This window comes from Platichthys flesus, chromosome 4 (assembly GCF_949316205.1).
Source record: "Platichthys flesus chromosome 4, fPlaFle2.1, whole genome shotgun sequence".
Taxonomy (NCBI): Eukaryota; Metazoa; Chordata; class Actinopteri; order Pleuronectiformes; family Pleuronectidae; genus Platichthys; species Platichthys flesus.
In genome coordinates, this window is record NC_084948.1 from 13,062,140 (window position 1) to 13,088,519 (window position 26,380).

At 42.1% G+C, this 26,380-nt stretch overlaps 2 protein-coding genes across 2 annotated transcripts in view; both read right to left on the reverse strand.

Moving 5' to 3' along the window:
- Nucleotides 1–1,591: 1,591 nt before the first annotated feature.
- Nucleotides 1,592–10,870, reverse strand: ctsc (cathepsin C). Its single transcript, XM_062385732.1, has 8 exons — nt 10,539–10,870; nt 9,897–10,042; nt 8,861–9,015; nt 6,877–7,032; nt 6,386–6,504; nt 5,308–5,439; nt 3,389–3,621; nt 1,592–2,844 (listed from the first exon to the last, which is right to left on the reverse strand). The coding sequence occupies exons 1-8, from the start codon at nt 10,696–10,698 to the stop codon at nt 2,578–2,580; spliced, it is 1,368 nt and encodes a 455-aa protein (XP_062241716.1). The 5' UTR covers nt 10,699–10,870; the 3' UTR covers nt 1,592–2,577.
- A 4,020-nt stretch (nt 10,871–14,890) lies between these two features.
- grm5b (glutamate receptor, metabotropic 5b) overlaps nt 14,891–26,380 on the reverse strand; it is a 58,491-nt gene continuing 47,001 nt past the window's right edge. The window contains exon 18 of the mRNA XM_062386609.1: nt 14,891–24,659. Within this exon, the coding sequence (XP_062242593.1) occupies nt 23,570–24,659 (1,090 nt within the window). The 3' untranslated portion in view covers nt 14,891–23,569. The remainder of the gene's footprint in view (nt 24,660–26,380) is intronic.

A 26,380-nucleotide genomic window follows, 5' to 3' on the forward strand; every position in this document is an offset into this window, starting at 1 on the left:
AATGGAATGTTCCGGAAGAAGAGAACTGTTTGGGGTGGCTCAGCCACCTGGTAGAGCTGCTGCAAAAGAAAGGACTGTTTAAGATCACAAACATGTTTATGTTGAAGATTGAACACGTTCAATGTTCTATATATCGAAGGCTCATGCTCCTTTATCTTTAAGGTTCCATTGAAAGGTCCTTTATAGCAACAATAAGAGGAACGGGATATACCTATCCATAAAAAGGATACTGTGATACTGTTTCAAAAATTGACACCCGCTGTGATCAAGAGAAAACTTCTACTGACACAGAAATCTGTCCAGAATATTTCTAACTTTCTATTTCAAACTAATAGATTATACCAGTGATGGAAGGTTTTTTTCCCCAAGACGTGGGGACTATTAAAGAGCCAGCAACGATTCTGCAGAATTCTATTTGGATGTCTCAACAAATATGCAACCTCATAGACCTGCTGGCCAAGGAGAAGGCCAACCTTAGTACATCCTACCACCGGAGGATCCAACTGAGCTGAGAGTTGAAGAAGCACAAACGAGAGCTGCTTCGACAGAAAAAGCTAAAGCAAATGCTCATTAACAGAGGAAAGAAAACAAAGCAAGAGCTGGAGCAGTTACAAAAGTACAGCAACACAGAAGCTCTCAGCGCCACAAAGATCGCCTCTCAGGTAAACAACACCATCAAGAGGAAGAAGATAAAAGATCTTCAGAAAGATTACGAGGAGCTGAAGGTGTCATCATCAATCAGGAGAAGTTGAACACCGAGCTCCAGGAGGAGAAGAGGATGAATAACTCTCTCCAAGAAGAGATGGAGAATATCAAAGCTTCTTATCATGAGGTCTGCCAAAGTCACACAACCAACCAGGAGGAGTTCAATCTGCGATCTCCAGGACGAGAAGATGAAAAAGAACATTCTCCAAAAAGAGCTTGAGAAGCTCAAGCTTCTTATCACTGGGTTTGTCTAAGTCATACGACCAACCAGGAGAAGTTGAAAACCGAGCTCCAGGAGGAGAAGAAGAAGAAGAATGATCTCCAAGAAGAGCTGGAGAAGCTCAAAGCTTCTCCAGCTCTTCAAAGCTTTTCAATTTAGTGGCCAAAATGGCCAAAATGGCCACTAAATTGAAAATAGCTGGCTTCCTGTTGCGTTTTTCACAATGCCCCATAAGACTTTTTTTTATGACTGGTCACGATACACCTGTGTTCCGATTTTGGTGAAGATCGGTCAAGGGAAAACCTAGGGGCCACACCTATTTCAAATTACTCCAGAATACATACATTTTCACCACTTTCTAATTTCCTGCAAAGTTTTGTAAGAAGTTCAGCATGTTACCCATGCCCTCAAAAAGCCAATTCAGTTTCGTCATAATAGTAATAAGATTCCTTATAATTTCAATAGGGCCTCTCACCATTCGGTGCTCTGGGCCCTAATTAGTATTTGAAATATGAAACTGTTGCATTGACTCACATTAAAAAGAGCAATTGCGTTTCACGGTGCATTTTGGTTTTTATTTTAGCAGGTTTGTGTGAATGTTTGCCATTGAGGAAACCGTTTGCCCGATACACAAAATGACAATGAATAAAATCCCAGATCCAAATTTTCTTGATATGCTTTTATTCCATCACTGCAAATCTCGCTATACAGATTAAAACAAATGCTTTCAATAAAACAAGGGTAAAAAAAAAGTCAGAATCGAAGGCACTACAGCCAGTTGAAATCCCTTTATCATGAAATGCCTTAAGATGTTCCACAAGGATTGAAGACATTACAGTTCTCCCCTGAGCTTCCCTGAGACCAACAAACAAAATCCTGCACCTGACAAACAAACACAAATATCGACCTCTCGTTTGAGAATTCCCTTTAAATTTGAGTAAAATGTTTTGTCCTTTTATGATTCGTCACAGTAAGTACCAATCCATTGATTGCATTGATTCCAAGTTTGTGTTGGCAGTTACAGCTTGAATTAAATCATCGATTGGCAGCGATTGTGCAAAAGTCAAAACAAAAAGGCAGTAACTTGCATGCATTAATACTTAAATAATCAACCATAGGAAAGAAGCGTTGGTGTCCCTAATACCAACTATAACCAAATATAGCTTTCACAGCATGATATAGAACTTTGTCTTGTCTTTTGTTTTTTACATGTTATTCCCAGAAACCAGAGCTTCCCAGAAAAAGCGGAGCTGCTCTGCAAGTGAAGCCTGGGATTTTAAAAATAGAAACTATATTTCAGGCTCCGATCAGTCAAGACAGAACTTCCAATGAAAAAATGTTGATCCTCTAATGTCAACATTTAAATATGCGACACTTGACTTAAGAATAACCAGGCTTAAAAGTCTCAAAACAATCATAAATATTTTTTGGTTTTGCAATGATTTTCAATGACTTTTGGCATTAAATCTAAAATCCACGTATTTTAATTTAAAAGGTTTAGCAGTTTTATGCACTGTAGTATTTTTACACCTGCTTGTAGGATTAGGGTAATGTTACATTTTGCTGCATGATGTCAAAAACAGATCAAGAAAGTTGTGCTACTGAGATCCCTCTTCAGGACCCACACTCCTCCCGTCCTGACTCTACTGCGTCTACAGTTTGGGGATTGGTTTGGCTGCCACTGCGATGCTCTCGATGGCGCACTCGTCACTTCCACGGCGGATTCGGAAGTAGCCGTCCTCGCCCCAGCCAGTGCTCCAGCTGTTCTTCACAATCCAGAACTTCTGCCCGGTCTTGTGGCAGCGGCCGTATCCCACCAACAGCACGGCGTGGTTGGTGAGCTCGAAGGGGTTGAAGGGGTCTGAGAGGCCTGTGTGGTGGTAGATGCCCTCCTTGTAGTTCATGAAGTCAGAGTAGACCTGAGAAAGAAACCTTAATTTACTACACAATTTACTTTTTTTTAGTTTTTTTAGTTTGCATTAAGGTCTGCGGAGATGGAAAGGATTAAGTACATACTATTTTTCGAAACCAATTACTACCTCATGTTTGAATGCCTCTAATAATCAGTCAAGTGTCAGATCAAATTAGAACTGCACTCATTAGAGCCCAACGTCTCTGCCAAGGCCCAACAGTCCTCTTAAATTCAATCAAACTATATCAAACTGTACACACGCATAGAGAGCAGGCCTCTTAATATGCCAGATGATATTCCCTTGCAAATCAATGCTGAAAAATTCACATGGCTTGATGGCTGTTCACAAACAGCCATCAACCAATGCATGGACAGGACTGAAAACATGACCTCCTCGGTGGAGGAATTGATCATTCTCTCCACACCTGGAGAGAGTTGATATTTAAATGTTTGCCAAATTTCAAGACATTTCCGCGATGCGTCTCTGAAATATCACCTTTATGAGAATAGAACACTGACAGATGGCATGTGCTTAGGAGCAAGTGTTTCACCTCAAAGGCCACGGCCATGGGTCCATTCTTGACCAGGTCCAACATCATGGCCATCTCACTGCAGCCGCCATAAAACCCACCAACGTAGTTGTACTCTGCCGCGTAAACGCGGACGCAGTTTTTTGGAACGCCACACGGAGTGTCCTTTCCAACGTATGGTAAGCAGGACTCGTCCACCAGGCCGAAATCCTGCACGTACTTCCCGATCAGGTATGGGAACCCACCGTCACACCCTAAAAAAGATGAGTTCAACGTTAGATGTGGTTGGTAATATTTTCAGAGGTTGTCATGACATACTCGCAGGGTGAAATATCTTAATAATATTAATAATAATAATGATAATAGCTTGAATTTATAAAGTGCTTTTCAAGAGACCCGAGGACGCTTTACATGTGTCAGTGGGGGCAAAAAGAGAAAGGAAAAGAAAGTACGAGCCCCAAGATGGAAAAAGTAAAGTAGGCTTCAGGGCTCTTCACAATAATGGAGTGAAAATGCTCTAAACCAGGGCAGTAGAGAAACACCTCAATCTGATAAGTCTCACATAGCCAGACTCTACAGTGTCGTGTCAGCACCCGAGTATGGTCTGACTTCACCTACTACAATTTTGCCATCAAGAAAAAAGCTGGCTTGTTTGCATTTCTTTAACCAGTTTCAGTTGTCTCGGGCTGCACTCAACACATAATGCAAAATGACCTGCAAAATGTGGGTGGGGGCGCAAATTGTTCAGTTGGAACATTTGCCCATTGGATACCATAAATGTCAAAATTGGAAAAGTTAACCTCTATCAATGAATTGTTCCCCCTCCATAGACATATTTACGGTCAAAGAAAAGACCCACATGGTTTCTCATGCTGTTGGCTGTACGTAGTTGCTTTTAAATTTCATGATACAAATACGTGTTAGTTTGCTAGCTGGGAGATTGTCAGCATGCCCACAGTCGGTGAGTCAGACATGAAACACTTGACTTTCTAAGACTATCCTTTATGATTATGGAGGAAGGCAGTTCACCGGATTCTACATACGTCACAGCCTCATTTAAATTGATAACTGCTGCTCAGTTCATATCAAACAGCATTTGGCAACTGAGGAGAGAACAGCGGGTCGTTTTTGTATTGTTTCTGGAGCAGCCTGCAGGGTGTGTGTCACACAGGTTTTTTTCTTTTGTTTTGTTTTAAAAAGGGGGGATTGTGTGCCCAAGAAACAAATGACAGACGAACACGTTTAAAGCTATTGCACCTGAGTTTAACACAGTATATTCCAAATGAAAGTTGGTTAACATGTACAGCCTATTTGACATTTAAATCAAATTATATTAGCACATCAATAAAACGACCTTGTGAAGATTGTACTCGTTTTATTACAAACATTTATTGTCTTGTGCTGCTGCATTAGACTGCATTATATAGGTAAAGGTTTGCCCTTTTCTTTACCAGCTCTTGTTGAGTTAATTGCCTGTATTAAAAGCAACATGTATTGTAGCAGTGCTGTATGGGACAAAGTAATGCACATGTCATATGTTCTTGTTGGCTTACCCACTTCCTGTTTTTAAATAAAACGTTTTTTTATCTAAATCCAACCGACATTTTATTCAAATATTAATATCGATGCCATTTTCAGTGTGTATGCCGCTAGCAGAGAGGCTGTTGTCTGGATAATGAAAACAGTGACAGGCTGGAAGTGGAATGGGAGAAAAATGCAGTCTGACCCAGGCGCCCACTGGTAGACTCATACCCACAGTCTACATCCGGTGAGTCAGACATGAACCACTTGACTTTCTAAAGTCATGATTAGACGGGAAGGCAGTTATGAAATTTCTTCATAGATAACTGCCTCATTTAATTTCTCTAACTGCTGCCAAGTTCATATCTGCAGCACTTGGCATTAGATGATTTGAATGAAGTGATATGAGTGTTATTTACCTTGAGAGTATTTAGAGCAGGAGACCACTTGCTGCGGACTGAGGATGGTGGTCTCACTGTTGTTGGTGAGGATTCGGATGCGAGCCTCTAACATCCCCATGGAGGCGAAGGAGTAGCAGCTGCCACATGATCCTGCAACAACACAGAGAGATTTAAACTGAAGTAAACAAAATCACAACTTTGCAACACAACAGCGCTGGAATAAACCCAACTAATGCTGGGTTTGGATTTTATCGAAATCAAATCTCTGAGGCTGTAACTCGTGGAGATGTTCTAGATCGCATTATATTATGAAGTGTTTCAAATATGCTGGTGGGATTTGCAGCGTGGTTCAGTTTTTATCTGGGCGCCTGACCTTATTAAGAGTAATAGGGTGTAACAACAATTAATATAAGGGAAGGATCTGTGCTAGTAGGACAAATTAAAAAACTGAAACCCAAACCCAATCGTCATGTGTTTGGACGGTGGGAGGAAGCAGGAGTAGCCAGAAACCCACACAAACACTGGGAAAATGGGTCCACACAGGAAGACCTATAGCCCAGGATTTATGATAAAGAAGTCATTTTGAAAATAACCGACATCTACACCTGCACCTTCCCTTTAAATTCAGCACTGAAAAGAGCCACTTATCCGCAATCTCACCGATGTTTGTGAAGTGAAATGGAACCAAAGAAATTCACCTGATTGTAAGGAGTGCAGAAAATAAGAGTACATTGGCTTAGAGGGCGTCTATTGAGACACTTCAGCTCTCTCCAGATCCTTAAACCCGGCGCTGCAGAGGCCCTCTCAGACACTCACACTGCTCAGCACACATAATCTCTCCACTCACACACTAGGCTGTGCAGAAACACAGGAGCAGAGCAGAAAGCAGAGCAACGCCTGCCCGGAGGGAAGCCAAGTAGCTGGCGAGCTGCTGTTCAGACAGCCTCTGCCTTTACAGACAAATGTGAGAGGAGAAAGATTTTGCTTCGTCTGATTCTACAAGTCTTCTCATTTTTACTGTTTCTGAATCTTTCATCGTGTGTCCAAAAGTAAAATACAGTTTTAAGATTTCTGTTGGACAGTCATTGAACATTACCTTGGTTTCGCACGGGGCTGATGAAGTTCACACCGCCAACGTTTCTCCAATCAAAGCGCTCAGGAAGAGCTGCAGCCATCTTGGCAACACCAGCTCTCACAGGCATGGGGCGAACACGCCTAGGGATAAAAGTGATTAAAAAAAGAATCGCATTTGAGCACGAGGACATTTTACGTCAGACATTTTGCAAAAGATAGTTTCACAGAAAACCTTATTAAATCAAATTCTCTAGCTGCACCATTAGTAACATTAATCCATTAGCCCTGGTGTTCTGTGAGTATTTGAACTCGTGAGCTTTATTTTGATCTTCCTCAAAGTAATGTTTTTTTTTTGCACAGAATGAGCAGTGATGCAAAATCACCAGGAAGGAGCCCAGCATGATTCTTTGAGATAATAGTATTTTTAGAAACAGTCAAATGACTTATTCCTGTACATTTGTATAGTTAATCCTTCATGACACATGAGGGGCTTCAGGGCAAGTAAATACTCACATGGGGACACGGGAGGCGGGTCCCCCAGCTCTGCGTTGCAGTTCCTGAAGAGTGAACGTCTCATGCTCCGGGTAGGCCACAGCCTTCCAAGAACTCTGAACTGAATTGATGGAGTCAATGAAGTCCATGTTGTTTTTGTACGGCTTCTGGAGCAGCCTGCAGGGAGCATTTTTCACGTGAGGGGGATTGTGTGCCCAACAACAAACTGATACAAAGGACACATTGCAAGCAGTTGCTGCTGAGTTTGACACAGTGTATTCCAGATTTTGGTTGTTTAACATGTACAGCCTTGACAAAATACACACAACAGCGGTTTTTATATCACTTTTCAGTTGCTACACAATGAAAAAAAACCTGTGAATGTTTTTATTGTTGGAACATTTGTGGCCTTGTGTTACTGTGCTGCTGTTATGTTGGACTGCATTATGTAGCTGGAGGTTTTCATTTCCAACTCCTGTTTAAAGGTCCAGTGTGTACGATTTAGGTGAACGGGATCTATTTGCAGAAAATTAATATAAAATAATTGTACTGATGTTTTCATTAGTGTGCAATCATCTAAATTGTATGAATTTGGGTTTTCTTTAGCCTAGAATGAGCTCCATCAGGAGAGGGTCCTCGCTACGGAGTCCGCCATGATTTTATAGTAGCCCAGGATGGAAAAACTGAATATCTTTTGAATATTTATGACAACTGAACGCTACCACAGGTTCTCTGTCGTGTTCGAAGGAGAGGGTGAGGTGAGGGGTATTCAGCTGCAACATGAAACTTCACCTCCAGACGTCATGAGATTCTACACACTGAACCTTTAAGCTCCTGACAGCTGGTAGAAGCCGGCCTTTTTTTGAGACCGTTGCTTACTTCTGGCTACACTCTCTGCTTCAGCAGTGCATGTCTCCCTGGTTGAATACTCTGGTCATGCACAGTGAGAGTATGGGCAGGCTGCACACATGCAGGCAGGTCACATTCGCCAGTGAATGAGATAAAAAGTGTTTCAGAAACAACTCACCAACCCTACCTTAAAGTTTACTGCCAGTACTACAAGCAAAATGTGTTGCAGTAGTGCTTTTTGCAACAGTGTCATGCAAACGTCATATGTTCTTGTTAGCTTTTCCCACCAAGTGAAACTGGCTTCCCTTTCTGCTGAACTAACATTTCATTCAGATGTTAATATGCATCCTTATTAATATCTGCACCACAGTTCCACAACATAAATGGTCTTTAAATTAGATTAAGTCAGGTCCTCTGTGCATTACAACTTCTGCGTGTCGACTTGGATAATAACGCTTTGCAAAGACATTTTCCATTTGTTCAAAGTGATGTCATGAACAGCTTTATGAGGCAGTTTAAGGCTGTTGTCAAGTGCTGTAGATTGTTCCAGTTCAAACTGTATCTAAATCTAACTCAAAGTTCATAGGAAAGCTACTATAATACAACTGCCAACACAATACATGTCCTTTTAATCCAGATTAAAAGACAAAACAGACCCACAATCATCACAGAGCAGCCAAGAGATGACAAGCAGCTGCTGCCTAGACCAGCTGCTGCCATTTTAAATCCACTTTAACACCTGACTAAATCACTTCCACTGGTGCAAAAAATCTCACAGAGTTTCATCCTAGAAGAACATGTTCCCTTTGGCTTAATACAACGAAGTTTAAATGTTTCAGTGGTAATGTGAGCTCATCGTAAGTGAGTCAAACACAGCATGATGCCCTCTGAAGTGTGAGGATGTGGAGACGTTCTGACTGTTCCTAGTTTGATGACTAATTTCAATGCTAACTATTGCTTGCAAGTATTGAGTCTTTTTCCAGCAGGGCATGGAACAGACAAATGCACTTAATGTTTATGCATCTTAAGCCTGTGTACAAGAAACAAGGACATTTCACAGACATTTCAATTAAAAAATGTTGCTCCCAACAATTTCTAAATTTTGGGGTTAAATTTCTCTACTTTGCATTTTATTGATGTACCAAGCTATACATACCTGCTGCTGAAAAGTGGTTTATAATCTACACGGGGGGGCACTGGTTTCACCTTCTTTCCCACAAAACAAGCCCAGTTGTTTCCCAGGACATCATGGACCCACCCTGGCAGGGTCTGGTCACAGTAGCTGGTGACTGTGGGGCCCCCCTCAGAGTACTGAAGGTAAATGGACCGAAACAGATTAGATGGTCCAATATGCAAGTCAAAGCCAAAATATGAGAACAATAAACCAATACAGAAACAAAAATAGTTATTGATGGGTGCTGGATGAACACTTATTTGCATATTGTTTGGAAAAGCTCCTGTGAAAAGATTGATTGGCCGTACTGAAGGCTCTTCCTCAGACTGACCAATATACAAGTCAGGCATGTCGTTTCAAATCAAATCTTTAGCCTTTAAGAGAAAACCTTTATAAGAATAAACATCACATTTCTACAAATAAAAAGGTATAATATATTTCCAGGACATTTTCCGGAAAAATATTGGATTCAAAACTTTTGCTTAAGTTTCTGCACAAAGAAAAATATCGTGCTGTTTTCTTCATATTACTCGATTAAGCAATATAAAGTCCAGTGAATGGGGAAGTTGAACTAGACAAGGATAAACCACAAACGCAGGTTTGAAGACAGATAAGCGATGACACTTCCCTTTAGTCAGTGTCATGTGAGTGAGGACAAGTGACACATGAGTGGAAGATAAAATATGATTTTAGTCCATATTCACATTCAATATCTCTTAGAGTTCTCTTAGAGTTCTCTTAGTACTCTTGGAGACACAGTCATATCATGAGAGGAGAGAAAAGTGAGTGTTAGTGAAACTAAAACTTTAAATGTCACAACACATCCTCCTTCATTTGCAATCACTTGAACTTTGACTACATTAAGTGATCAATTAGGCTACAAGTCAAGGAGGACAAGCTGTGCATGATGCAACTAATGTGACCTGCATAATGATTTTAAGTCATGAGCAGACAAGAGATGTCAAGCAAAAATGAAAAGATATCTCAGATTGATGAATTGAGTCGACTCATATTTTACCTTAAAGAAGGCGAACCATTTGTAGCCATTGATGACCACTTCAAATCCCTGGTTGTAGATGATGGTGAAGAAGCCGGTGTTCCCAAGTTCGTCCGTGGCCACAGACAGTTTCTCCAAGGTCACGGTCACAGAGCTCTCCCCTGTGGCTGAGGAGGAACACCAGAGAATACAAGTGAGTACATACAAACACATGAAGCTGTTACACAGTGCAAGACAAAAACACTTCTAGTGCAGCCTGTAACCTGAGTATAGTGTAATCTGTAACCAGAGTATAGTTCAGTCTGTAACCAGAGTATAGTGCAGTCTGAAACCAGAGTATAGTTCAGTCTGAAGTCAGATTATAACTCAGTCTTTAACCAGAGTATAGTTTAGTCTGAAACCAAAGTGTATTTCAGTCTGTAACCAAAGTTTATTTCAGTCTGTAACCAGAGTATAGTTCAGTCTGAAGTCAGATTATAACTCAGTCTTTAACCAGAGTACAATGCAGTCTGAAATCAGAGTATAGTTCAGTCTGTAACCAGAGTACAATGCAGCCTGAAACCAGAGTAAAGTGCAGTCTGTAAGAAGAGTATAGTTCAGTCTGTAACCAGAGTATAGTGCAGTCTGTCCCCACAGGCATGAGAAGAACCTGGATGTGTTTACCCTGAGCGGAGCAGTTGACGGTGTTGTCGTGTCCTCCTCTGGACACCTGGAACACCCAGGTCCCCAGCAGCTCCGGGTAGGTGCAGTTGGCAGGTGTGTCTCCCCTGGAGCCTTCAGCCCAGAGCAGACACACACACACGAGCACTGCGCTCAGCCTCATCGTCTCACACACAGCTAGCTAGCTTACCTGCTAACACACACACAAAGACACGAAGCTAACGAGATGCGCAGCTAAACCTGCGTCTCCAAGTTAAAACTTTAAAGTAAAATGTCTCTGACTCGCCTGTGGGTACTGTGACTGTCTCTTGCTTAACTTTGAACAAAGAGCCGCACTTCAAGATGAGTCGCTGAAAACAAAGAGAACCACGCGCATGCGCCCAGTTAGCTAACATTTTCGCTGGCTAGCTTAAGTCCACACAACATTAAGCAACTCTCTGGAAGTTTGTTATTATATGTTGTTCTCATATACATATATCTTATATATAAGCTCATGTATTATACTCTCTTCTCTCGCTATGAGCAGCTTATTCACAGTCGGCTCAGTTGAGCTCTCCTGAGCAATCACGGACGCACAGGATACTGAACCATCTTGTTCCCATCGTCTCTCTCTGCTTTTTGGTTTTGGTTCCCTTCGTGTCATGTGATCTTGTCAGCTGAGAGTGAGAAGTTACGCATGCGCAGTAGATGAAGGGAAAGATAAGGAGCAGATGATTGGAACATTATAGAATACTTTTATTTCAAACCATAACTTGTCTTTGATAAATAAATAATACGTGTAAAAGCAAAACATTAGACAATTTTAGTGTGTTATTAAATATATATTTGGACCGTGGTATTTTAACTTCTCACATCACTAATCAACCACTGAATTAAATGATTGCACATTGACTCAGCTTTGGTAAAGTTGGCTAAATCTAAAAGTTGTTTTGACAGGTTAGTTGGATTTTTCTTTTAAGTCTTCGGTCATGTACCCAAATCTGAAACATGAACAGGGTCTGTCATGTCCTGTGTGAGGAGCCAGAAAGACCAAACTTCCCAAAGAGCTCATGATCAACCAGAGCTGATCTGAGTGTTTGAATGTACCGAGGCCCGATAAGTGACCCTCTCCATTACCTTCCATAAATACTGTACATATCCTTTTCCACTCTTTGAGTCTGTTTACTTTTTGTTTTTTTCAAATTGTATACATAATGTTGCTGTTCTCTAATAATACTTGTGGGAGGAATTTTATGTCCACTTCCCTCCTTAGGGAGGCCAGGGTGTTAAGTGTCCCTTTGTATGTGTGTTTGATTGCATCTTGATAGGTGTGTTGTTAAAGGGGTTAAATCGCTTTTTTTAGCCAGCAGGCTCTTAAGATAAGTGCTGGAGGCTTTAATCACCATAGCAACCATGACATGGACTGACTCATCTCCTTTACAGACCATAATAAGCACTCATCTGAAGAAGGGACTGAAGATGTATTAGTCATGCGCTCTCATTAGTGCCATTACACCGTGTTTGTGTGGAAGTGAGTGCATGTGTACATTAGTGTGTGCACGTGTTACTGCATTTTATGTCTGTAAGCATGCATGTGTGTGTGCATGTGTGTGTGCATATGCAATTACCCAAACTGGAGGAGCAGAGAGCAGAGATGGAGGAATGATGTTATGAATGTTAACAGCCTGAACTGACTGAGTTCCCACTAAGAGTGACTCATTGAAACTTGTGTTTCCATCTTGATATTGTTCTCGCTTCCGCTGGCAGGAAATTAAAACTGTGACCTTCGGTTCCCTCGCTCCCTGCCACAGGTTTCTCTCCTTTTTTCTCTCGGTCAGTTGTTCCCTTGCCATCACCCTCCATATTCCAGACCTGTGTTGTTTCATTTGTTATTATTTCATTTCATCCATGAAATGTAATCTATACCTGTGAAAACTACTCTCCGACTAAAACAACATTTTTGGCAACATCACCTGATTTATAGGTGCACTCCACTGCTTAAACAAATAGCTCAACAGTTTTACCGCTGCCGCCTTTATTCTGTGCTTTGTTACTGACATTAATCAGCCCTAAAAAAGGAAGCAAGAGAAGCGCTTCATTAGGTTGGGGGTGTGGGTGGAGCCACTCCATCACAAAGTGGGGTTGGCCACTCCAGCCTTGTGGTATTCATGTTACACCCTTCACATGTAAATGAAGTCCTCTGAAGTGGCTTCATGGTCAGTTACCCTTTAGCCATACGGCCGCGTATACACCTACACACAAACAGAAGCGAGCGCTGTACAATGATACGTTTTCACCTTCCTCACACACATGCTGGTGCCCACACATGCCAAGCATATGCACGCGGCAAATGTATATGTCCATGCACGCGCATGCAGAGCCTGACATCCACTGTTAACCTCATGCTGCCTTGACACCCCTTGCCCACGCAGACTGTACATACAGAGGCTGACACAGTGAACCTACAGCTAGCTGTTAGCATAGGAAGAAACACTATGTATGTTTGTTGTCAAGTTCTGACAATCAATGTTGTATTATTTAGCACTATATTACACTATGTTCGATTTTACTCTCATTGATTTTCTCATGGCACAGTTCAAAATCTGAGCACATGAAACTACAGGAGAGAAAATGAGAGGCATCTTGAGTGACTGCTATAGCATGATATCTAACATCTGAGTTTGTATGTTTCTTTGCATGTCAGGTGTCGTCCATCGTTGTACAGTCTATGGCTGAAGCTGTATTGACAAATTATAACATAATATATCAGCTATTGTGTTATGATACCAAATGTAAATATCATACTACACAATGATACAAGCTGTTTATGATATTATATCAATTGTCCCACAATAATCAGCCATTAAAAGAAGTTGTTCAAACCTGCAGAGGTGACTGTGCTTGTACTTGAATGAATCCACCAGTGACGCAGCAGAACTGATGAATGTGATATTGGATTTTTTACATGAGCATATCTCCACTCTGACAACAAACCAATTTCTACACGATTGTTTTTCCTTCCTTATTGTATTCCTCCCATGACATTTTCATTATTTCCAATCTTTTCAGCAGCAGGTCATGTGCAACAATTTGGAGATATCTGTGTCGAGAGATGAAGAAAGAAAGGATGATAGAGCCGAGCAAAATAGAGAGAGAAAAAGGGTAAATGAATTGGGGGAGCGAGAGGAGATAGGCGGAGAGAATAAAGGAGAAGGGTAATTTCATTGTATTGACCTGTGCGCCTTCGGTTAAACGGATGAAATGTTTTTCTGGGAACCATTCATCAGCTGTTGTCACTGCGTCATGGCTGCCATGTTCCTGTGACAAGGAAGGAGATGGAAGAGGGAGCAGATATTACAGGAGCTGTCAAGGTGCTGTCGAGGAGCTTCTGCTGAGTGGATTCAACTTCCTGCTGTGCTCAAAAAATGGGGGTTTGTCCGGCTACTGCATGCTCTAAAAATCATGGAGACCAGAATAAAGACTCCACACCAGCACAACATGGTGGCGCAGTGGTGAGTGCGTCCCCATGTCTCTGTGGGTCCAACGACATTGATGAGTTTTTGTCTCTGTAAATATCTTTTCGGAGTGGAACCTCGCCCAATGTCAGCTGTGACTGGCTCCGGCAAAGGATAACCGGTATAGATTATGGATGGGTAGTTCGAGACCTAAACATTATAAGGTTTATGTATCTGTGAAGATCCTCAGTCATCCGGGTCATGGTATCTTCAGGAGTTATACATAGGCAAATGGACTTGCTTGTGTTTCTTGAATATGTTTAGATCAATATCCAGCATTGATGTCACCTTTTAGGAATGAAATAATTAAATGTAGCAACGCTGGCAAGCCAGTTCACTCCACTTGAGCTTTGCTGCTCTAATCACACTCACTCTCCACGCGCCTCATAATACACACCCTCTCAATTTGGCAGTCTATTAAAGCTGCAAAGTTTTCTCATCACTCCCTTCAATTCCTCTGCTGCCCTGCGTCAGTGATGCTGCCTGTCAAATCCGCCCCTCCACCCACCCAGCATGCACCATTACGCACTGACAGGGGGGGGTTAAAGATATTTGCTCATCACTCCCCATTATTGGTGATGTGATGGAGTCGGAGCATAGAGGACAAACTCTAACTAGGTTCTTCTGCTGCAATAAACATTCCAAACTACACTCTGTGGTAGATTTGTAAATATTTATACATACAAGTTTGTATGAATTACTTGAGAAGTTGTTTTTAAGTTAAAAAAAAGTCTGTCTGGCACAGGTAGAGATGGATTGATGACATATACATACACCTTATATTAAAATAGTTGCCATTTATCAATGATTTACTACAAAAACAGAAAAGACAAGAAGATCATAGTGTTTTTTAATAGTGATTTCAACAATGATTGAAATGTACTTTGTAGTACACTTACACAATGATGTATCAATGGAAAAACACATGTTTCCCCCCACAGCCCTGCTGTCTGGTGGTCACAATGACCAGAGGCTCCTTGAAACATCCCAGTGAGAAAGAAAACATGAAGAGAACCGTGTCATGGTGAAGAGCTGTAAGTTTAGAGCTGATGAAAACCTTGTGACTGTTCATTTTCCATTTTTAGTCATCTGACCTACCTCTTTCTTAGTGGTGTTGGGTTTCTGCAGAGAGGAGTGCTCAGCAAAGGATTGAACTCATGCGTTTCCCTTACCAAGTACGCACTTACAACACAAGAGCCATCTCATGCCTGTCGAACGTTAAGTAGTGCTCACTGTTTTTTCCTATTTGCACAAGTTTCCGGAAGCTTGCGGTTCTTCGCAGATCTTATTAATGCACCTCCACTTTCTGCAGAGTGGCTCGTATTAGTTTATCACTTCCTGCCACTTAAGCCACAATGGGGGGAAAAAAAGTCTGAGATGCAGCGCAGGAGGAATTGGAGGCACACGATGACAGAACACAAACTATTTGAATCTACATTTTTGCATTTTCTTTTTGCCAGTCCTACTGCCAAGCACGTCCACCTGTCCATGACTAAGAAAAAAACACTTGTTATGTGAAAAGCACAGGGAGCATCTTATTACTTTCAGCTTACAGTTCCTGATCGGCCAGAGAAGTGCCCTTTGTGGGCATCACCCTGGGCCTATTTGGAGCGAGGAGATGAAGATTCATTAATTGGGAGATGAGAAGAACTCTGTTTGGCCAAAATTTGCTCTCGCTCTCACTGCCAGGTTTGTTGGGAGCCTCTGAAAGGCCTTTGAGCAATATCCCCGGTGTCGGCCACAAACAATTTGGATCCCAGCACAATTGGAAAGCAATTACATTATATCAAACCTTTTTTAGTTTCTAATCACCAAGGCTGGCCTCAAGCTTATTTGATAGTAGTTGGTGGTCGAAAATCTGCCTGAATGAGACATCTACAACCTCCCACCCGCAGCTAAAAGTCACTTAAAAACATTAGATTTTCCAAACAGCGACAACCATATATTCTCACATTTCACACTGTACAAAGCTGAGTAAAAATATTTAGTAGACAATCAAATATCCAAATATAAAATCACCTTCCATTATCACACTAATATGTAGCATCAAATAACATTCTACGGTTCTGAACGTCAGGAAAACAAAACAGCAAAGGCTTAAAAAATGAAAAGAAAAAGTCCGGTTTATTACAAAATAATTCAGGGTGGATAAACACTACAAAGCGTCCTTAAGAAAACGATATATTTAAGTAATCTTCATCATATTTATATGGCACTGTTAGACAGCTTATGAAAATATACATATATAATTTACATTTTTCACCACAGAGGATCCTATAGCTGAATCTTCTTTGTTGTGTTTATCCAACCCCACTAAAAAAATAAATGCAGCAGCATCTGAAATAAATAAATATAATAACAGAAAGTTGGCACTGAGTGGAGGAGCTTGTGCTAAGAACACACTGATAAAGCACAGCTGGAGGATAACCGGGGATACTCTGCGGTCGATAAGCCTAAATAAATGATTCATACATTTTAATTTGAGTAATGGTCATTTCCTGCCTGCGCTATATAAATACATCTAAACGATTAAAGAGAAATACATATTTATATATCACATTCTACACCCTAATTATGTTTATGCAAACTCTTCATCATTTTCCATTTTATCACGAAGCCCAAAGTATCTGCTTTAATGAGCTGAGCTGAATGAAACTTTTGATTGGTCTGGGTTTGTAAAGAGATAAGAGCACAGCACAGGGCCTTCATTTATATGCAGATGAGCTGCCTTCGTTGAAAATGGGTGAAACAAACGCCACATTTGTTTACGAGCTTGTTAAATTTCACAACAACGGAATCTTGTTATAAAACGCGATCGTCTGAATTATCTCAAGTGAGCTGTGAGGATGTAGACCTCAATCGACGGCATTATTCATATCTCTATCGCTCTACTGTCAAAAACTCTACTGAGAGAACCTCATCTGAATTTAAAGCAGGGGTATTAATAATGTTTGTGGCCACGGCTCTGATTCAAACAGGATGATGTACATATGAGGAATATGTAAATACAAACAAGATTGGTTTCTTAGAGATCCATGGTCCCCTGCAGGGATAACTGTGTGTCATGTAGTGTAATATCACAGCTCAGTTTGGTTTCATTCTCTCACTAAATGAAACACGTTCATCTCGATATATTTCACAAACCATCAATACACAATACTGAACATTCTCCAGCCTGCCCGATCTTTTTGTAAAACAGAAACATCCCACATTCACCTGCTTAATTATAAGTTAATAAGTGAATCAACTGCCCCATTAGGCCTGACGGCAAATATATAATTATACAATCTCCTCTCTTACTTATGATCAATATAATACAGAATCTATAACTTCTTATCACACAACACAATCTCCTCTGCACCATACGACCTATACCGACCTAAAACCTGTTGTTTTACTCTATTGGCTTAGGAAACCGCCACATATTAAAAACACACATGCCCTTTACTCGGTTATAGAAAAAACACAACATTCAAATCAGAAGCTTTGGACGAAACCTACAAAAATACTGTTGATGACTTTTAAGACATCTAGTCGTCACCCCCTGCGTCGTCAAGTTTAATTCTCAGGGACAGTGATATGTGCTGTATCTTGTGATAGGAGGGCGCCGCCATTTAAAGTCTAAATGCCCCTTAGCATCTCCTGAAAGTAGATTTTTACTAAATAAAGTCAGAACAATCGGTTGATTTGGAAATGACCATAAGCCACTCTCAATACAGTGAAATGATCAATCGATTGATACGTATACTGGTTTACATAAATCGGCCTAAATCTTAAATAATATAATTTACTCCGAGGGGGTTGACCTCAGCAGAGTGACGGAGGCGAAGACTATGAATTCAGCTCTAGAGACGGGCATGTTCAGGATTTTATCGATACCGACATTCTTTCCTTTCTGATTTGTGTGGAAGAAAAAGACGACAGACCAGAACAGACATGAGTGTGAATGGATTCCCTGGTTGACAGGAAGAGGGAAGAAAGCTTGTTGGCCTTGACCTACTCAACCTCTCTAGGTGTAATTAAAAATATAAATTCTTACCTCTCATCTAAACATCTTTTAATTCACTTATTTCATATACCTTGTTTAAAAAGGTATGAAACTGCTAAGTCTGCCAAATGACACTCAGAGGTTTTTTCATCATGATTTACTCTTATAATAATTAGACTCTTAGCGCAGGCAGTCACAAGAGACCTTTTGCTTTCTGCCCTGACAGCATATACACGACCATTTGTCAAAGTGGTGTTTACACAGTAAACAAAGCTCTGTGTTTTGTGTTCAATGAAAAATATAATCAGGTGTGGCAGTGGCTCTGTCTCACTACATATTAAAATCTGTTGATCCATCTAACCGTCTACAGAGATTCCTCAGCCTCAGCACAGATATTAGGGGGAGGGAGTAGACAGTGATGCTTTCCTCCAGATCATCGCAGCAAGGTGGCTGCTGGTGTGTTTACATCAGGAGAACAGTTGCACAGGAGACCGACACACCACCATTGCAGTGACCGGTTAAAGTCTAAAGTATTCATATTCTCATTCAGAAGGTTTAAAATAAATGACCTTGGGCTCCTGCGATCAGCAGATAAACAAGTCTGGATTAAAAGTATTTTTCCAGCACAGGGATTATCAATCCAATTCTTTAGAGTGCATTTACAGAGCTAAGGGAGCCGACAGTGTTTTGGGTGGACATCATCTGGAGATCATCTTCCTGGCGAACATACGATTTTACTCATCATCATAATAATCATAATCGTCATCATGTTGTGGCTGGAGTATGAAGAGGAGCAGAGATCACCCCCGATTCCTACGAGTGGTACCTCTCTGTGATCCTTGAGGTAGGGCGGAAATGTGGAGCCATGCTTTATAAAAATTATCATTTCCAAGCAAGGACAATTACACATTAAGGATGACAGATGTAAATAATACCTGCATTATCTTTGATGTAAATATTTTTTACGGTTCTCTAATGTAATAATTTGACAATTTTTGACAATTTTCCTTCAATCATTCTAACCACCTGTTAATGACTATGTTCTCTAATGATTATATTCTGTTAATGGTGTGTTATATTAATTTGCGATGGTCCCAGAACTGAGCACTTATAAAAAATAAGATCGCAATTTGATGTCAAACGCTGATCCCGTCTTTTTCTGCAGAGGCAGCACACAACTGTCGAGGCTCTCACCCAAGGGTCTGAAAACAAACAGCAAAGCAAGCTCCCGGCACGTTAGAAACAATATCAGTGACAGCAGCACATAAACCGGCCCCTCCTCGGAAATGTCTCCACATCAACACTGGTTTGTGTTCTTGACAACTGGTCCCCGCCCAGATTTAAATGAAAAGATGTAGAGGTATTGACACAAACAAAACTTTTAAGATATGCTTGCAGATCATATAAAGTCTCTGTACATTTATCCAAGATGGTGATTGTGCAATTATCCACAAGTTCCAAGTTCATAATCTTTACTTTAGGGTCCAGAGACCAACAAAATATAGTTGGGCAGTACAATTCTTTACAAAAAAAGCAAAATATAAACAATTAATGGCACACAAATCATCTCTTACTATCTTCCCTGCCTTCAGAAGATCGGACTGTTTAGATCAGAGAATCAAAAGGTGGAAAATGTTGAACAACAAATGAGACAACTGCAATAATATGGAATCACACCTTCGTGGCAATGCGAAGATAATAAATGTCTTCTTTTAAATATAGATTTAGAAAAAAAAATTCTCATCTACCCATATCCTTCTTTTTGTTGCCCACCAGTGATTACAGTATAATAAGGAACGACGTTGCTAATAATTTGAGCGACCCCTCCGATGTGCACCTTCTACATATAAGGATAATATTGCTTTAACACTGGAAAATGTGGAATAATTATATGAAAATATCCAAAAACGATAGAAACAGTTTCACATTTACATTTTTCGTCTTTTTTTTATGAAACCATGTATTTACCCACAAGCTAGTAAACTAGACCTTCTCTTACCCCTTTGGCACAATGAATCATATTCATATCAATTATTATTATATCGTTGAATTACAAGACATTTGAATAGGAATGGTCACTCACACATTCAGAGTGGTAACACAGTTTTTGTAGTCGTAACACATATCGGTACTGTATGTTATAACACAGTTCAAAAACATATTTTTTTGTCCTTTTTTTTCGCCTGTAAATAAATGTACTTTCATCAGAAACAAAACAGAACTGTCTTCGCATGCCCTTATTATTTACAGAATCACTTTGTCTGAGTTTGTTCTAACTGGCTACTGTAGAGCAGAAATACAACACTGAAAATGGACCAAAAATGGACAATAACACACAGGCAACATTTTGTCATTGTGACAGCAACAGTCCCATTAGCTTTGATTGAGTTCCATTTACCAATCCATGTCTTTGTTGCAGGTAATACTCCTCGAGTAAAAATGTCTAAAAAGTTGGTGTTGTGTATCACAACTTTCTAACTTTAGATTTCTGGTTTGGTTTGTTTTCGACTGTACTTTGCTGAGTGTTTTCCTCTGTGACTAGATGCCAAGGTCCCATTTCTCAAAGCATCTTAGTGAATGCATTCATCGGCACATTTTATATCCCAGCACTGCTCTGAGTACTCTCAAATGCTGTTCAAGTGTTGGCACATATAAGTACAATATTTCATTCAAAGGCATATGTTTGTACCTAAAGCTTCAATAGTCGAGTAGTCAGTTGGAGGCTCTTTAGTGTTTTCAAGTTCAGGTCTGTTTACACCATCGGTTCCCAAACTTTTCAGCCTGTGCCCTGCAAAATCAAGGTGCCAGAGACCTGCACCCCCTGTTATGTCTGGAGTTGGATGAAGGATACAAAGGATGTGTATTTGAGCTAGTTAGCAGAAGAAGAACAAATCTGTAACATGCATATCTGTATTTTTTTCCTCTGCTACCAGCGTAGAACGCAACATAGATAATGAATTACAAGCGTTGCTGACTGTGTTGTCTTTGCTGACAATTGCTGTGCAGTTAAATCCTGCATTTTACAATGATACAACTATGTAGGAACCAAGCTATTATTCAAGCAATCTGTGAAAATTCCAGTGTATGCATGCCTGGCTGGGCACACTGGCACAGGCATTCCTAGTGTATGCGAGTGGTCACGTGATATTTGCGTGCAGGCTTGTTAGAGTGGATGCCGATTAAAACTGATACGGATCGAAAAGGCTGTTTTCAAACTAAAACTAAAACGCTGTCGATGTAGCCTCAGTGTCTCGTGGCCCAATTGGGGGTCCCTACCCCTAGTTTGGGAACCACTGATCTACACAGACATTGAATTTGAGCAACTGAATTTCGACTTTTAATCTAATAATCAACAGTTATTCTCTCCATATGTACCAAACCATGTCTCCTTTAGAAAAATGCAGGTACCATCTGGATTACATTGATTTACACCATTTCTCCTAATCCAGGAAGTATTGGATTAGGATGAGCAATAGTTATATATTTGGCAATACACAAGTGGCCAGTTAGCTTGGCATAAACACTGGAGACAAAATGAGCCTGGCACGGTCCAATCTGCCGAACAGCTCCTCTACAGCTCACTACATAACATGCCACCAGACCGGACACCAGATATATTCTCCTGACTGATATAAGAGCTGCAGACGTCTCATCTCGCTCTCGGCAAGAACGCAGGTTTTAACTGGGAATTATTCCTTTAAGTTCATCCAGTTTGACAAGTGGGTATAATGTTCCTGTCCATGATTCCATTTTGACAGGCTTCTAACTGGATGTCAATCGGTCTCTGCTACCAGGTTGGCTTCGTGAGACTAAAGCCGTTTTCAGACATGAACTCTGGAAAGGTAAAAAGGAGTTTGCCTTTCACATATGAAGAACACAACTGGAGATTACCCAGATCAGACGCTTTCTAAACCACGGGAAATGTTTTCAGGATTCAGGCGAGGAGTGGTACCATAGTGGATCATGCAGGAGGCAGAACATGACGAAAAAGCGCTCAGGGTCCTCTACTAACTTTGAGGACAATGTGTGGATTTCAGTGCATGTCTGAAAGCAGCTTCACAGTTATGAAGGGTCAATGCTCCATTTTGATTTGCGATCTTCTTCTGATGTTCAGCCCCTCCTTGTGTGAAAAGAGTGGCGACCTTTAAACGGCTCATAGCACCTGTGAGGCAGAGGACCTTGGTCAAGGCTGAGACAGACGAGGAGGCTCTCTCTCTCTCCCAGCGTGAATCTATCAATATGCACCGGCTAACATTAGAGACGAATGTGATTCCAATTAATTCCATTCAAACGGACACCTTTGATGAAACCGAGCGACGCTTGTGCCCCGCTGACAGACAAGAGAAAATGTCACGACTGTGATCCAGCTAAGTCTTACGTAACTCTCTGTTAAATGTCACACTCTAACAATAAGCTTTGAGGTCAGATTTCATCCAATAATCTACCTGAAACAAAATCTAATGACGAGGCTGTTTATATATTTAAAAAACGAGGCCAGGTCGTTGATCCCTCGTCTCCCTCGTTCTCAAGTCACAGACAGATTAGAGAGGTACAAAAGGTTTGGTCCCGACTGCTTCAGGAGTCATGTAGAAAATATACATTCAAACTTCTGAAGAGAACACACACTTGAAAGAGTAGAAAAAACTGAAACCGTGGCAGGGAGGAAATGAAAGAGAGCAGCGAGAGAACGAGGGGCTGAGGAAAAGAAAACGATGAGGAGGGAACGGCTGAATAAAAGTTCTTCAGAGTAACATACAGACCGGTACGTTAACACAATGCACTTTTGTCAGAAGCATCTTGGATTTTATCTTCAAAAGACAAATCCACAACCTGTCATTTATTTACAAAGTGATTCCCTTACAGTGTGTCTGTGTGTGTGTGTGTGTGTGTGTGTGTGTGTGTGTGTGTGCGCGTGTGTGTGTGTGTGTGTGCGTGTGTGTTTGTGTTTGTGTGTGTGTGTGTGTGTGTGTGTACAAGCAGATTTGTATGTGCCATGATTGCCTCTTTTTAGGCCATACAGGTTTTTGGAATATGACCTCATCAATACTGTCATGTTGCCATTAACTCTCATTAAGTAAGATACAGCCACAACATACCAATGCACACACAGAAACAAACACACACACACACACACACACACATATTCACAGTTTCTAATTAGTGTATAGCCATGTTACCTTAAGGCCACTACCCAAACCTAAATGATCCGTAGCTCTAGACCTTTCTAGAATGATTAGTGGCTCTATAGACACCGAACCACTGCAACGTTACCGTGGTTGCTTTTGCAGTTCTTTGCGTCCGACTTGTCAGAGACAGCACTAAGAAAACACGACGCGGGAAAAGCTTCTTATGCTTGCATCTCGCTGCGAACATGTAAACACAAACACAGCTTGGTGCGTTCACCAACCAGCCCTCCATGACTCCTTCACGTCAGGTTTCTGACTTTCGCGTAGGGAGAAAAATGGATTTCAATCTCTTCGTCTTCCGCGTGACCCGTTGTTTTTAGGGCGCTCCTCTTCACTGATGCATTTTCTCAACTTGTCACCTCTGCCTCACAGTGAGGAGGAACTCTGGCTGTAGTTTCTGAGCGTCAGTCTGCTAAATCTGGGCGAAGGGGGAGAGGGGGGAGGATGGGAGGGGACTGGTGGGAGACAGAGGTCTGCCTCAGAGCCACGCGAGCTGCTGTGGCTGCTGCTTGACGCCAGAGAGTCACGGAAGGGCGAAGGAGGAGTCAACGCAAAGAGCTCCTCCTCCAGCTCCGCCCTCCTAAGAGGGGAGCCGCTCAGGCAGCTAACCAGGCCGCCGCGCATAGGGGAGAGCGAGGGGGAGGCCTGGGGGTGAGGAGGCGGTAGTGGGTAAGGTGAATGAGGCATAGGGTGAACGAGGCAGCCACCCCGGCCCCCCTGGCTGGACTCGACAGGTGGGAGGGGCTGGACATCAGCATAGGTGGTGAGGGTCGGGGCCGCGTGCATTTCACGGGGTAACAGATAGGGGTCGGTGGGCTGGGGGGAAGGGGGAGTGTGCTTGTTTGTGTGTGAGTGAGTGGGAGAGGGGCAGAGCATCATGCTGTTGAGCTCGGTGATGTTGGCGGTGAAGCGGTTTACTACGCAGCTGATCTGATCCATCAGCGAGCTCTGGGCCACCCCCGGGTGATCGTCCACGATGATCAAACGGCCATCACTCCCAGTGACGACAGAGCAGCTGCTGATGGGACCGCAACTGCTGCCGCTGCCCCCGCTGCAGACGCTGCCCGGGTACGCTGGAACACCAGACATCTGAGGCTCCTCCCCTAAACCCGGCCCTAATCTCTGGCTGACCGTGCTGATCGGCGAGGGCGTCTGCGGCCGGTACGTGATGGAATAGCGCTCCTCTGCTTCCGACAGCTCGTACAGGGTCTTGTCCGGTCCGATGTCGTGATGGGAGGACATGGAGGACATGGAGGGGAGGGAGGGCAGGGGAACGTGCGGGGGAAGGTCGCCCCTTCCACAGTAGCGTTCCTCAGAGGTTTTGGAGAAGGGCTTGATGACGGCGGTCTGGTTGTTCTCCTTCCTCTTGATGTGGAAGGACAGCCGCTGCCACAGGTGGTTGCCACGCGAGCCGCTGCGCTCCGTCTGCGCCCAGGAGACTGATTTACCGTTGGAGCTGGAAAACCGGAGGAAAATGGAAGAGAAGGTTGTTTTTAATGTTTGAAGGCAGATTCATCCCCTTCAGAAACAACCTTTCGGTCATTTTGGAGTAATTGAATTGGTCTTTGCACAAACAGACTACATTTCTGATGAAAGCTTAGGTTGGTAATATTAGAGAAGCCAACAAGAGCAGGGTACACTTTGAAAAAATGTAACTGATACAAGTCTATCCGGATAGTCCATTCGATTTATGAGCCAAATCTGCACATGTAGCAAAAACATTACACCAACGGTTCCTGTTCTGTATTAGCTCCGATGTGTTCTCCTAGACGAGTAATGTAATTGGATAGAAATACACATCTTTAAATGGAGCCACTAATCGGTTGGACTTCATATGATGAGTAATTTCATCACAATTCATTTTCTGCTCTATTTTTTCCTCCGCCAGTTGGTTCTTCATTTTTCTTTGTCAGGTTCTCTCTCTATCTCTTCTGCTAACCATCTTTTTTTCCACTTTCCTCTTCACATCTGTCACAGCGCTCTGTCTCCTCTTATCCCTTTGTCAGGTTAATTAGTGTGATTAATCCATAGTGGAACTTCTGATTAAACCTCACATCTCCAAGGCTTGGGCGGTAACTGAAATAACCCTGTAGACACAGACACTGCACACGTCTACACACACACACACGTGTCCATATGCTGCTGCCTGTGTCGACTTGCACATGCACATGCACAGTGAAGTGATCCACTTGTTACATCCCATAGGGAGAGATGGCTGTGGAGCGTGTAGGACCACTGCTACTGGGAGAACCACTTGTTGCACAGAAGTTAATGGATCTATTTTACATCCTGCTCTGATGATGATTTGAATGACTGGTGAATAAATACCAATCACTCCTCTGCAGTTCAAACTTGCTCCATACCATCAGTCAAACGTTACTTCTTTTTTTTTTTAGCTGTTCTTGCTTTCCCACTTGTGGTCCAGCGGTAACCTGTCTGTCTCACAATGACAGCATCTCAAACGCAACAGCTTCCAGCCCCGCACCGAGGAGATAGACAGCCCTGCCAATTACCACCTCCCACAGAGGAGGATAGGACCAAAAGACACAGACGGAGGAGAGGAATGACTGCAAAGATGGAAACACTCCTGACATTGCTCATAAGAGTGTGATTGAAATCTTGCTTGCCAATAGGGGGGGGGCTGGAGTAACCTGCTGACAGACGAAAATGTCTTCTTGTCTTTTTTCCTCCCTTTTCATTCTGGGCAAGTGGCTGTGCGTCACTCCCTTTGTATCCTCTGATCGCTTCCTTGTCACAGTAGATGACTTGAGGATGGCCTTAAGCTGGGTGTGAAAAACATTAGGTCTGTTCTTTTCATACCACTCTTTAAGTGCTTTCCTCTTTCTTTTCCGTCGCTTCTGGTCGTCGTCTGTCTCTCTCCTTTCCCAGCACCCATTTTGTCTCACTCTCACGCCTCCCCTTATCCTGCCTTCCTCAGTTCATTCCTGTCTCTCTCCTTTGCCACATTTCCATTAGGCCATTGTCTGCAGTTCATGTTAGGGTCAGAAGAACAGTCAGGCTGCTCAGAGCAGATCAGAGAATCAATCTCTCTCTCTCTCTAACATACACACACATTCACAAATGGTCTCAGAGTGGGGCCATTACAGAAATGGTGCCTTCAGCTGTAACTGAGGTGTAAACTGGCATTAACCTGGCTAAGACATCACTAGTGTACAC

What these genes read in the sequence shown, in the direction of transcription:
- ctsc (XM_062385732.1), bottom strand. Translation starts at nt 10,698, where the DNA reads ATGAGGCTGAGCGCAGTGCTCGTGTGTGTGTGTCTGCTCTGGGCTGAA. An exon ending in AATGGTTCGCCTTCTTTAAG is followed by an intron (nt 9,016 to 9,896) that starts GTAAAATATGAG and finishes ATTTACCTTCAG; the next exon opens with TACTCTGAGGGGGGCCCCAC. An exon ending in AAACCACTTTTCAGCAGCAG is followed by an intron (nt 7,033 to 8,860) that starts GTATGTATAGCT and finishes TGCTCCCTGCAG; the next exon opens with GCTGCTCCAGAAGCCGTACA.